This window comes from Canis lupus, chromosome 18 (genome assembly GCF_048164855.1).
Source record: "Canis lupus baileyi chromosome 18, mCanLup2.hap1, whole genome shotgun sequence".
Lineage (NCBI taxonomy): Eukaryota > Metazoa > Chordata > Mammalia > Carnivora > Canidae > Canis > Canis lupus.
In genome coordinates, this window is record NC_132855.1 from 25,333,189 (window position 1) to 25,346,507 (window position 13,319).

Sequence of the window (13,319 nt, forward strand, 5' to 3'; positions counted from 1 at the left end):
AAATATAATTTTATGAAGATGCTTCACAGATCAGCAACTTCTCTATTATGTAAGCCAGTAAATTTGCTTTGGAAAAAGTACATGTTGATAAATCTTCCCAGATATGTTTTCTGTCGATTGATATGATCAGATGTATTTTACTTAAAATTAGGATTGTCTGGAGTTTGGTGGATTTAATTATTTGTAATTACCCAGCTGTTGTCAGCCTGTGGCCATTTTATGACAGTGGTATCTACTATGTGGGTCAGGTTCAACTGTATATCTTCTCAAACACAGATTTAATGTGCTATTGATGAAACCATTACTAGAACCAAATTAAAGTCTGGGCTGATGTATTGGTCCATAGGGACCTGTCAGACATGAAAGGAGTAATTAGTATTCATTACTTCATACTCCACAACATTCCAATTATTAATGAACTTCAACTTTTGGACTATGCTATATCTATCACAAGCGTCTTCTCAGACATTTGTTATTAGGAAGAATAAACTAATATTGGTTAAAAAAAAAAAAGGCCCCTAAAACAAACAGAAGTAAAATAAACAAAAACACCATTAATGGTGGAAAACTTCAGGAGGGATGTGGCTTTCAGGAGGATGCAAATGTTATCCCACCTGTGTGGGAGGAAGAGGATTGCAGTGAGGAAGAGCTGGGTGAGTGCTCTGGCCTTGAGTCCCCATCTTTTCCTTGTTTTCAATGCTCTCTTGTCTTTACAATACAAAGGGAAATGTCTGCAATCACAAAACTAATTGTATGGACATAATAACATAGAATTGTAAAGACAGAAGGGAATAGAAAAATAATCAATGTTTATTTTTGGACATGAGAATAAGATGTCCATCAGAAAATTTACAACAACATAGGTCGGTTTGGGATGTGAGCAAGTTAAAATAAAAATTTTTCTGTTCCTGTTCTAATAATCCAAATGGTATCTCTATTATTAAAGCTCTGTTGGCCTTTATCCATTAGTTTTCTTTTCCATCATTTTCTCCTTTTTTATTTACTGCATTAGAAGAAAAATAATTCTTACTCAACCAATCTATTTTAATCTTGCATGTATATGGATTTTTAAAAACAATTTCTTTTCTTTAGAGTTACATGAACTCACAAGGAAGCATTTGCTTTGGTGAAACAGACATTTGGCAGGTGGAAATAATGCTTTCACTAAAATATCAAACATTATTCCAAAGTACTTTTAAAGCTCTTATAGGCAAGACTAGTATCAAAATGTGGAATGTCTTCAACTTTTTCCATTCAAAAATAAGAGCTGGAAAAAAAATAAGAGGTAGAATACTTCTTCTTAGGAAGAGGCAGTTAATCATACTGCATACATAACTTGTATTAAAAAAAAAAAAACAAACAGCAGAAGTGCACAAGTCCCTACCTCAGCTCACACTAGTGGTGAGCATGCGAGTTTGTACTAATACTCTGGAAACCAATTTGGCATTATGTTTTAAAGCTGACTGTGCACACACTCTACAACCTAACTCCAGAATATAAACTCTGAAGAACCTCTTGCTGTGTGCACCTGTAAATGTATATACAAATCTTCAGAGTACTAATATTCATAGTAGCATGGCTTGTAATGGTAGAAAACACAAACACAACTGAAATGTTCCTCAATAAGAATACTGAATAAACAGGAACAGTTATGCCACTGGATATTATTAGAACAATGAAAATAAAACAGAACTAAAAGCAAGAATACAGGTAAGTCTTAGACATGTTAACGGTGGAAAATTCAAGTCCCTTTAGATACACTATGATGACATTTTTGTAAAGCCCCAAATCAAAAAAAAATAAAGTACTTTAAATAAAGTTTTGAAATGATAACAAAGTTTAGAATACTACCTTTGGGAGAGGAGGTCCAATGGGACCTTATTGGGAGAATAAGAGTGGCTTAAAGAGTATTGGTAAATTTTCAGTTCATCGTTTGAATGGAAGATATATATCTAATTTATTATGCTTTATAACTTTTATATGTATCAGCATTAAATAATACAACTTAAATGACAAAAAACTCTCTCCTGTTCTCAGGAGTCAACTTAAAACATCAAAAGATGTATGACTGATTTTCTTGTTCACACATCCCACATCCAAAATACATGTTACTTCAGGATCTCTGGCTTAGTATCTGATTTATGCTCCCAATCACCAACATACCACAGTTATTATTGGTTCAAGATTCAAGGGAAATAATATACTTTGACTACCTATTTGTGCTATGTTGTTCATAATTTTTTTTCCTCACCAGGTAAGAAAACATAAATGCAAAAAAAGAGCCTAAACAACTTACTTCAAATCACCAAACTAAAGGGGGGGCAGACCAAGATTTGAACCAAATTTCATCTTACTTCTTCTACCCCAGTATGCTAATTTCTAAAAACCATGTGCTGGCACATAAGCCCCACTTCATAGCCTTGAGGTTCTCTTGAAAATGCTCATGCAGCTAGTTCAAGATCATGGAGTCATCATTGTATTTATCTTCCCTCCCATGCCAAGTCCTACAGAAAAGATGGAAAAATATATGTTCAAAGAAAGAATAAGTTCAAAATCATGCTGGAAAGAGTACAAGGAGTAGAAGCCAAAAAAAAAAAAAAAAAGAATTTAAAAAACTGATGAAAAATCTCATGGAAAACATTAGCAAAACTAATAATAATCCATGGAAGGCTAATAATAAACATGTCCTATTAACAAATCAAGGAAATATAAAACAAAGCAGCAATGAGAGAAGGATTCTGTTATCTGATGTTTCTATTGGCTCTCTCTTGTATGATGGCATATTTACTGTGTTCCGTGATTTTTGCCTGTGAACTCCTATACCTTGGAATTATATTGTGTACAGTTCTCTAAAGTCTGGGTTGATGTACATAATTCCAGATAGGATTTTTATTTGCTTCTGCCAAGTACACTGGGGCGCGACCAATCTGGTGCCACTTAAAAATAAGTTATTGGTTTGAGATTTTTAGGGCATCTAAGTAAAAATTTGTCTTGAATTTTTTTTTGTCTTGAATATTTTTAAGAGAGTTTCTGATTAGGAACTCTCAGGGGACATTTTCTCACTTCTCAGTGCCAAAGTACAGAAAGGAAAGCACTCCTTTCCACAGGGCTGGGTTTTGTTTAGTTTTTGACAAGTTTACCCTCAAATTGAAGGCTTGGCCCCTTGAGGCTCTAGCATTATACAGCAGCCTCTTAGCAGACTTCACACCCTCAGCTGGCATGGTCCAGGCTCCAGGTATCCATCAAAACAGAAATTCTATGTCATCAGGTTTTAGCAGGTGCCCTCAAGAAGAAAACAAGCTTTGGCGTTCCTTGTCTATCCAATTCCTGCTTTTTTAGGCACACTCTTTTTCTTTTTCTTTTTTTTTTTCTTTTTGGTCAACCAAGCGCTGGAAGATGTGAATATTTTAACACACTTAGTTGTTTTTCAGCATTCACACATCTAATCTGCCTGAAATAAAAGTCTGTGTTTTTATTGTTTTATTTTGACTTTGGTTAACCATCTTTTAAAAGACAAAGATGTTTCTTATTCATAGAGAACCTGTAATCTAATACAGATATAGGGCTGAAAAAACAAAACAAAACAAAACATAACTTACAAGGGACAGATAAAGGCAAAATGTCACAGTGGCCCAGTACAGAATGGACTCGGCATAGGAAGCCCTGAAAGTGGAAACTCAAAATTCCCATTTAATTAATTAAATGGCAGTTGGATTCTGAATGGAGTGAATTTGGGATTTGTAGAAAGACCATGTAAGTAAAACATCATATCATACAAGGGGGCAATTAATCTGTGTGAATAAAGGGAGTAAGTTATCAAATAGGTAAAACATTTCATAGGCTTCGGAGAAGAGCTTCATTTCAATTTACTGTAACAGGCAACAGAGAATTCTTAATGGGTTCTTCAACAGGCCAGTGATAGAAGCAATATTAGGAAAAGATTATTTTAACCACTCTCTGAGCTGGAGAGGAGTGAGCATACAGAATGTCAGGACATGACTTCATGCAGCAGTCTACATAGTCAGCCAAGATCTCCTTATCAAGCTCCACTGGCTTCTTAGACTTCCTTTCTAGCACCTTCATCTTTGAATGTGTTTGAATGCAATAAGCGAGCTCATTGCTTCTTTTCCTACACTTACTCCTACTGCTGTACCACATCTCTCCATGAACCACACCATCATTTAACCTAGCAGAAGACTGTAAATCACCCTTGAACCTTCCTTTTTTCCCTTAACAACATCCCATTAATGACCATGAACTGATGAAACTAACTCCTTGAGAATTCTTTCGTGGGTCCTCTCTCTCTAGTATCACTGCCTTAGTGTAGGGTCATATCATGTCTCAACTGGACGACTGCAATTGTTTGGTAATTAGATCTTGGCTCCATGGACCCTGGTCCATGTCCCTTCCATCAGTACTTCATAATGCTGACAGCATGTCCTTCCAGACGCAGATCTGATTACATTACTCCTAGCGTGCCTAAAGTCTTCACTAGCTTCCCCACTGACATGCTCATGGTTCTCAAGTGAAAATATGGGGACTCCAGATTTGTTACTCGAGGAAGGAAAAGTCTGTTGGTTAAGAACCACTGCTGCTGTCAACTAATGTTACTGATAGGAATGGGCCCCTTTAGTATGTTTGGGGAAAAGAAAAAGAATTATCAATCAATAGGAAAAGGTCAAATTAAAAGTCATCTGTGGGTACCCAAGGATGTCCACACTCTGGGGGGCCTGCCAATCTCTCAGGTCTCAACTTCCCCAGGCCTTACTGTCCTTTATCCCTTCCAACACAAGACTCTCCACTGATATGGATCCTATTTGCAGTCCTGCCCAAAGCTGTTGGGCTGTTTTGCGTTTTAATATTTGGTTTATTTCTCTCATTCCAAAATTCTCTTCTTCCACTTGTGTATCTGACAAATGCCCACTCACCTTTCTAGATTCATATTAAATGTCAAGGTAATCAAATGTAATTTTTTCCACAAAGCCTTTCTTAGTCTCCACTATGGCAATGATGAATCCCTGCCACATATACTTCTAATGTCACACCAATGGCACTTTCTTTTATTGTTTACAGGGTCTGCCTCTCCCCTAAAGGAAATGTAGCTTCCTGAAACCCAGGGTCTCTATCTTATCATGCTGAGACTCTGCAGCCCCTGTACTGTGCCTGGTATAACAGTGCTCAGAGAAGTTTTATCAGTGACTGATACAGTATGTAAGGACTCCACCAGCACTCAGATTCTCTGGAAGAAGATACTAAAAATATCTGCAAGAGAGAGGGAAGTAGGAAAAACTGGAGATACAGATATGAATTTATACTCATATAAGTCATTGTTCCCATATGTAAGAGTTTAGGAAACAGGATCATTAACATAATAACTGCATGTGATAATCACCATTTGTTATATTCTTATGGATCATTTTCAATTCTCTTGGCCTTTACAAAAAAATGTTGGAACGATATGATAAGTTCTATAAAATCTAAAAGAGAGTAACTATTCAGGAAATAATATAATTTGGAATAAGTTGCTCTAGACTGTGATAAAGCCTTGATGTTCTATGAAAATAATTTGTTTCTGAAATATAAGACTTCTGGGATTCACAATAATATGTAACTATATCTATCCTGAGGAAAAATCATGACTCAAATTTATTAGTCCCTGGAAGTTTTAAATTTTATATACATATATATATAATTAAATTTATTTTTATATCTGTTATATATTATTTATATTATATATTTAAATACATAATATATAAAATTATACATGTTTATAATATATTTAAATGATATAAATATATACATATATATATAGAGAGAGAAAGAGAGAGAGAGAAGAGAGGAAGAATCACCAAATTCTTATACTTAAATTGTGTTACTAAAGGTCCAAGTTAAAGCTAGAGAATGTGCATTTCATGATGAAACATTTTAGGCCTTCCTAATATAGTCAAAACGTTAATAACAAAGATTTCACTTCAGTGACATTCAAGATTTTACACTATATTTTTAACACATCAGACACGGCTACAATTATATTTATGTCAGAGTTGCAGTTTGTCAAGTAGCTTATTAGATTTTTCTAAATGCATGGCTGGGTAAATTTTGGCTTATTAAACAATTATAAGTTGTCAGTCACTATAAATGGATTTACTCATATAATAAATACTAGTTGGCTGGGACCATTTAAAAAACACAAGTCAGTTATCCTTAAGTAGACCTATTTCCACTTAAAATGGACAGGAATAAACTGGTGATGAGAAAGGAGACCGTTAACTTTGAGGCAGAGACTGGGTGTCAAAGCAGGGTGTTGGAGAAATTCTTAAATGGTATCTCTTTGAAGAAAAGAGCCCACCAACAAAGAAAAGGAAACCCAGTGAAATAAGTGTAGTGAATGTAGGTTCCACACAGAGCCCATGGAATGCCATAACCCCTGTGAGCCTACAAAGGCTTGGTCAGAGACACACTTGCTGAATGTGACCTTTGACACATGCATAGAAGGTGCTGTGATGGGGATTCCTGGGTGGCTCAGGGGTTGAGCATCTGCCTTCAGCTCGGGGTATGATACCGGGGTCCTGGGATTGAGTCCCACATCAGGGTCCTCCCGGGGAGCAGGCTTCTCCCTCTGCCTATGTCTCTGCCTCTCTCTGTGTCTCTCATGAATAAATAAATAAAATCTTAAAAAAGAAAAAAAAAAAGAGAAAGTGCTATGATAACCCTTGGGAAATGGCTTCCCCACCCGTAGTAGAATGTTCTGGAGAGTGGGGTGTCCAGGGGAATGGCAGCTAATTGGAACATCACTTAGAGCTCTAAGCAGTTCTTAGTTGTTGGTGGCATTACTGCTGGTATGGGAATGATTTTCAGGGTCCACTAATGAATTAAAAAATACATATATATATATTATATACATATTGCAAACTTATTAGAAAAAAGAGAACTAGCCCAGTAAACCTCTCATTTTGTGGATGCCATTACTTTGGTTGAAGTGGAGTGAAACCAAAAACAGTGAATGGACTTTGAATTATCCTATTGAAAAATATTTAATAAACAAGGATACAAAAGATAGGTGGTTTAGGTAAACACACGAAAGGTGTCTTGCCAAATCTTAAACTGCTTTGGTATGAACTGATAAAGGATCAACTACTCTCAGATTTGTGACAGATTTTTTGGTTTATCAATCAGGGACTGGACAACATGAATCTAAATCTATCAAAGAAATAGTCTGAAAGTCTGGGTCATGTTGAGGTTGCTTCTGACTTGGAACGGAGCTGCCATGGAATGGAAACTCAGAGACATCATCAAGAAGATTCCAATGGATTGCGCTGATTTTGAACTTAACAGAAGATGCTGATCACATTCATATGCAGCACAAAAAAAAAATTCAACAATACTTACTTCCCTTTTTTAATCGTGTTTCTGCCAAGCAGTGGATCAAGGACTGGGTCTATTGTTTCCTCCAGATTTTCAACTAAGATGACATCTCCAAAGACCAAAGCAGTTTCAATGGCATTCAAAAACCTTGAAATTCAATCAGAATTGAGATAATAAAATGTATATAAGCACAGGGAAAATGTTCAGAATTATTTATATTAAATTATATTTGATTTAATGTAGACTTTTTTTAATGAGACAGACTTAGAGAAATCTGTTTCATGAAGTATTCAAGTAGATTACATAGAAATTCATGATTAGATTTTGAGATGAATTACACAGTGATATTTTCCAAGTGAAATTCAACAGTATGAATAAGTCTATGTGTAAATTAGTTCTTTTGACAGTAACCATGGTTCAGACAAATGCAACTTACCCAACCATCATAAATTTAAATTCATTTAATGAGTCCTTTTTTGATAAAAAAAATTCAAAATATATTGAATACCTTGTGGTTTTGTCAAATATTCATTTTTTTAAACCTTAGTTTCAGTCATGATAAGTGGTAAATTATCATTATACTACATTCTCCCTCTCCAAAAATAGGCTCTCCCCCTCAAAAATAATTTCCTCCAAGTATTCAGATAAGCTAGGAGTACATATATCTGTATGACAGAAATTTCTTATTTCGTTTTATATGTGAAAAGATGATAAAAGGGTCAAATCAAATACCAGTAAGTCTAAAATTATTTAATATTAACTGAACACCAACTATGTACACAACAACTTTATTTATCAGACAGTATTGTCATGAGGACCTAATGACAGAAAGTCTTGGAGTAGACTCAGTTTCCAAAAGCAATATATAAAACTTGACTAAGAAATTCTCTTTAGGCATTCAACATTGGGACTTGCAGCCATGCTAAAATTCTACAATAGGCGAGATATATATTCAGGAATAGGATTCTAATCCACTGACAATTCCTGTGTTGCCATATGCCAAATGCCCCAAAGGATTACAGTCCCTCCTATTCCATTCTTGGTCTTAAGAAACTGACTGATTTTTCCACTCGGGTGCAGTGTTTGATTTCATCTTCAACCTAATTTCATCTTCAGGTAAGTGGATGCCATGTAACAGAAATGCCCGTTCAGCAAAGATGTTTTACATAAAGATGAGCAAGCAGATAAACAAGAGATGTCATACTGTCACGTCACAATAGCAGAGCAGTCTAGCAAGTGCCTGGACTGTAAAAATCAGACCCATTTCACAGCAGCTAAACACAAGGCCAATCCTCCCAATTTCACATACCCTTTCTGGCCCAAATGTGTCACTTTCAAGTCAGTTCCGTACTTATTCTTGATCCACTTAATTCCCTGTTGCTGGGGATCTATCATCAGCGGCCAGCGCTCACAGTGTGTTAGGATGGTGGCATTTTCGGTGGACATCCTGTCATTGGGGAGCCCTTCGTTATTCCAGGTGGCAATGGTAGCGTCATCCGTCAACATAGCAATCACATCCAGGCCTTCAGTTATTGGGATGGAAACCTTGAAAATCAGAGTTGAATGCAATAAATGGCCAGCATCGCGAGGCAAATGACTCACTGTAACAGACAAGAAAATGAGAGACCAAAACCAAGACAACACATGCAAATTCTCTTTGGGAGCTCTGAAGCCACTGTGAAATACGATCTGACCCCGATCACAGTATTTACCTCCCTGAATTCTGTCAAATGCAGTATTCAACATCTGGTTTATTACTGCATCTGATGTCAAGGGAAAGAGACTTGGCCCTACATCTATGGCTGCTCCAATAGGGAGGACACCAACTGAGACACCAGGGAGGACTATAGGACCATAGAAGTGTACTTGCCCCATGGGCTAATCATCCCACACAAGCAATGCCATACACAATATCTTGCCCAGGCAACTCATCCTGTGGTACAGGCCCCACACTATGCAGAGATGACTTCTCTTTCATGGATAGATTCCATGGAATGTATTCAGTCTGCTGGCACTCCATCAGCTTACTGGCTGTACCTAGGAGCTGAGATTGGAGCCTCTCCACTGAGAGGGAACCACCTGCCCTGTGACTGTGGAAAGTAGCATTGCAAAATGAGGAGATAGCTCCTTTAAGAGAGAGGAAGAAACCTATTTTTAATTAATTAATTAATTAATTAATTAATTAATTAAGATATTATTTATTTATTCATGAGAGACAGAGAGAGAGGCAGAGATATAGGCAGAGGGAGAAGCAGGCTCCATGCAGGAAGCCTGATGTGGGACTCGATCCTGGAACTCTGGATCACGTCCTGAGCAGATGCTCAACCACTGAGCCACCCAGGCATCCCCCTATTTTATTTTAAAAATACTTATTTACTTATTTATTTGGGGGTGGGAAAGATTGCATCTATGTGCAAGCATGGGGCAGGGGTGGGGAGGTGGGTGCCAGCAGCAGGGGGAGGGTAGCACACATCCTGCTGAGAGCACAGAACCCTACATGGGGCTTGATCTCACGACCCTGGGATCATGATCTGAGCCGAAATCATAAGTCAGATGCTCAGAACGGAATGAGCCACCCACATGCCCCAGACACCAGTTTTAAAGAATTAGGCTCATTCTTTACAAAAGTAGACTTTACAAAAAATAATCAAGATTATAGAAAGGAATTTATTAAGGAACTTATTCACCGATATTTATGGAGCACCTCCTATGTAATAAACACTATCTGGAGGCTGGGTAGAGGGTAACATGGAAACATGCCTCAGAAGAGAGGGCAGTAAGAGACCTACTTAGAGTGGGCCGGTGGGATGGGGTGGGATGGGGCGTAGCAGCAGCAGGAGTCAAGACCTGTTGGTCGGCCATGGATCTTCAGCGAAGAAAATGCCAGAAGAGTTCTTACAGTAGAGCTGCGATGCAAATTAATGTCAATGCATCCTAGGGAAAGTAGCATAATATTCCTATGGTCTCTGACCACGGTGTTATCTTAGAAATAAATCAAACTCTATCTCCTATTGATACGAGCAACAAGCTTTGCTATTGACACACAGCTTTCTTAAAGACACAAGAAAATTGGTATCTTTTAGAATAAGCAGCCTCCCATTAGCAAGGGATCTGTGGCTTTACCTTCTTCCCTTCTATTTAATGCAAACAACCTGAAACAACCAGAGGCTTCAAATAACTTTAATTTCTGATGCTAAAAGGAATAAGAGATGGTATACTTGTAGATCTTTGTGTCCAAATTTGATAGGTTGAATTGTTTGAGCACCCACTGGGCACACGGTTGAGTGCAGGGGATTAAAGAGAACCCCCTACCATGTCTACATGGTCAGTCAAATCTAGTAGGGGAAATCAAGCAGGTAGCCCACATTAAAGAAGATCATAATTGCTGTGCACTACTTTGAGACTTAAATTTTTAGAAACAAATTTTAGGATATATTCTTTTTTTAAAGATTTTATTTATTCATTCATGAGAGGTACACAGAGAGAGAGAGAGAGAGAGGTAGAGACACAGGCAGAGGGAGAAGCATGCAGGGAGCCCGATGTGGGACTCGATCCCAGGTCTCCAGGATCACACCCTGGGCTGAAGGCGGCGCTAAACTGCTGAGCCACCCGGGATGCCCTTTAGGATATATTCTTGATAGTATTATGTTCAAATAGGTAGTTGCATCAGTACAACAAGAAATTTTCTTCATTAGAATATTTTTTTAGATATTTACAATACAGTCATTATTTTCACAATAAACTTTAACCTAGGTTTAGGTAGGGGAAAATAATCTCATTTCACATGTATCTTCTTTTTAATTCATTCTTCTCTTCAGAATTCCTCAAATGACTCTGCGGAAAGGAAAATAAATCTGGAAACCCAGTGCATAAAGGGAGCGCTTTAAGTCTCAAGTCAGCTTTGCAAGTCTATAAGGCTTCATCTAGTTGCTTCATTAAGTAGCATCAATTTAAGTGTCACCCTGATGCTACTAGGAGATGAGCTGGCAAGGGGGTGTGGGGAGAGGAGTGGGAGGGGTAGGTGGGAAAAAGAAACTCTCCTCTGCAGAAAAGAAACTTCTACTGGAGAGAAAGAGAGGTCTGGAAGTACATGCCATGAGCTAACCCACACTAATCCTAACACCAAACGTGTATCAGAATCCTCTGGAAGCTGACCAAGTGGTATATGCCAAAGGAAAAAAGTAAACTTCCTGATGAGGTCACACTTGCATATCTCAAAGGAACCCAAGCACACTATTGTTGGGATTGCAAACTGGTGGAAAACCAGCCATTGTGGAAAACAGTAGGGAGGTTCCTTAAAAAATAAAAAATAGAATCATCATACGGTCCAGGACTTGTATTACTGGCTGTTTACTCAAAGAACATGAAAACACTAATCCAAAAGGACATATGCACCCTATGTTTACTTCAGTTATTATTTAGAATAGCCAAATTATGGAAGCAACCCAAGTGTCTATTGACAGAAGAATGCATAAAGATGTGTAATATATTCAACAGAATATTATTCAGCCATAAAAAAGAATGAAATCTTGCCATTTGCAACCACATGGTTTGTGGTTAGAGAGTATAATGCTGAGTGAAGTCAGTGAGAGAAAGACAAATATCATATGATTTCACTCCATGTGGAATTTAAGAAACAAATGAACATAGGAAAAAAGAGACAAACCAAAAAAAGAGACTCTTCAATACAGAGAACAGACTGCTGGTTACCCGACGAAATCGGAGGGATGGGTGAAATTGGTGATGGGGGTCAGAGACTACACTCCTGATGAGCACTGGATAATGTACCCAAGTGCTGTACCCCGTACACCTCAAACTAATGTAACACTGAATATTAATTATACCGAAATCAGAATAAAAAGACGAAATGCGAAGTTGCTGAATTAAAAAAAACAAAAACAAAAAAGCCCCACATTTCTCCTCACAGGATGGTGACAAAGCTACTAATATTTAGAAGGCTTTAAGTGTTTACAAAATTTATTCATCTACATTCCCTCTTTTCAATATCTCATGTAACTTATAGGAGTTCTCCAAAGCAGAGATCTCTGTTTTCGTGTAGGATGCTGAGGCTTAGAAAGGCTAACAGCACTAATAGCTCCATGTTTTGTTCTGTCTAGGAGCTGCTAGGTCAGGTTGAAGAGCAGAGTGTAAACCCCTCCATGAACCTGTCCACGCCCCGTTGTGTGCCCAGAGGACAACAACTCTGGATGAAACAACTTGGGATACCATTTTCCTTGGACGTATAGGCCCTGTATGCCCACTACCTCTGTCTTGTTTGGTCATAACCCTCTGAGCTACTCTTTGGATGGAAACAATTTTGAGTAACAGTATAATTTGGACCCTCAAGGCCACACTGCTATGCTGCTGTTTCTTCTCCATCCATCCTCCAGACTCACGCCCCCGAGACCGCACATTCTGACAACGCTTCTTCCCACATGCCCTTTAGCATCCTGGTCCTATGTGGACCAAATTACCTTGCTCACTAGCTGCTCATCTTCACCAAAATGCCAGTTCTCACCAAGGGCAGTAATTCTTAACCCTATGCTGCATACTGGAATGTACGAGGGCTTTCAAACACTGCCAACATGTAGCCTCCCATCACTAATGGCTCGACTTCAACTAACATGAATATATTTTAAAAGTTCCCTCCTACCTGATCTCAACATGAGGCTGGGGTGCCAGCACGAGTTTCGTTGGGTCTCACTTCACTTGAAGTTTTCTCAAGTAGACAGTTTCCTTAATACTCTCAATACTCAAAATGTGCATGGGAAAGAACTGTCATTTTTCTTACTTCCCTACAGATCATTCCAAGACCACTGGTCTTCCATTTTTCAATTAAAAAAAAAAAGCCACTTTTGAGGCTCATGGAGTCCAGTTATACAATCCGCTATATGCCTCCTCATCTTCATTATTAAGGGCATAGCTATTGGTCCTTCTCGCCTTTCTAAGTTTTG

At 37.9% G+C, this 13,319-nt stretch overlaps 1 protein-coding gene across 1 annotated transcript in view; it reads right to left on the bottom strand.

Moving 5' to 3' along the window:
• The window catches only part of DNAH11 (dynein axonemal heavy chain 11), a 316,619-nt gene that overhangs the window by 63,008 nt on the left and 240,292 nt on the right, over positions 1 to 13,319 (bottom strand). The window contains 2 exon segments of the mRNA XM_072783813.1: positions 7,390 to 7,512; positions 8,675 to 8,910. Coding sequence (XP_072639914.1) covers positions 7,390 to 7,512; positions 8,675 to 8,910 — 359 coding nt within the window.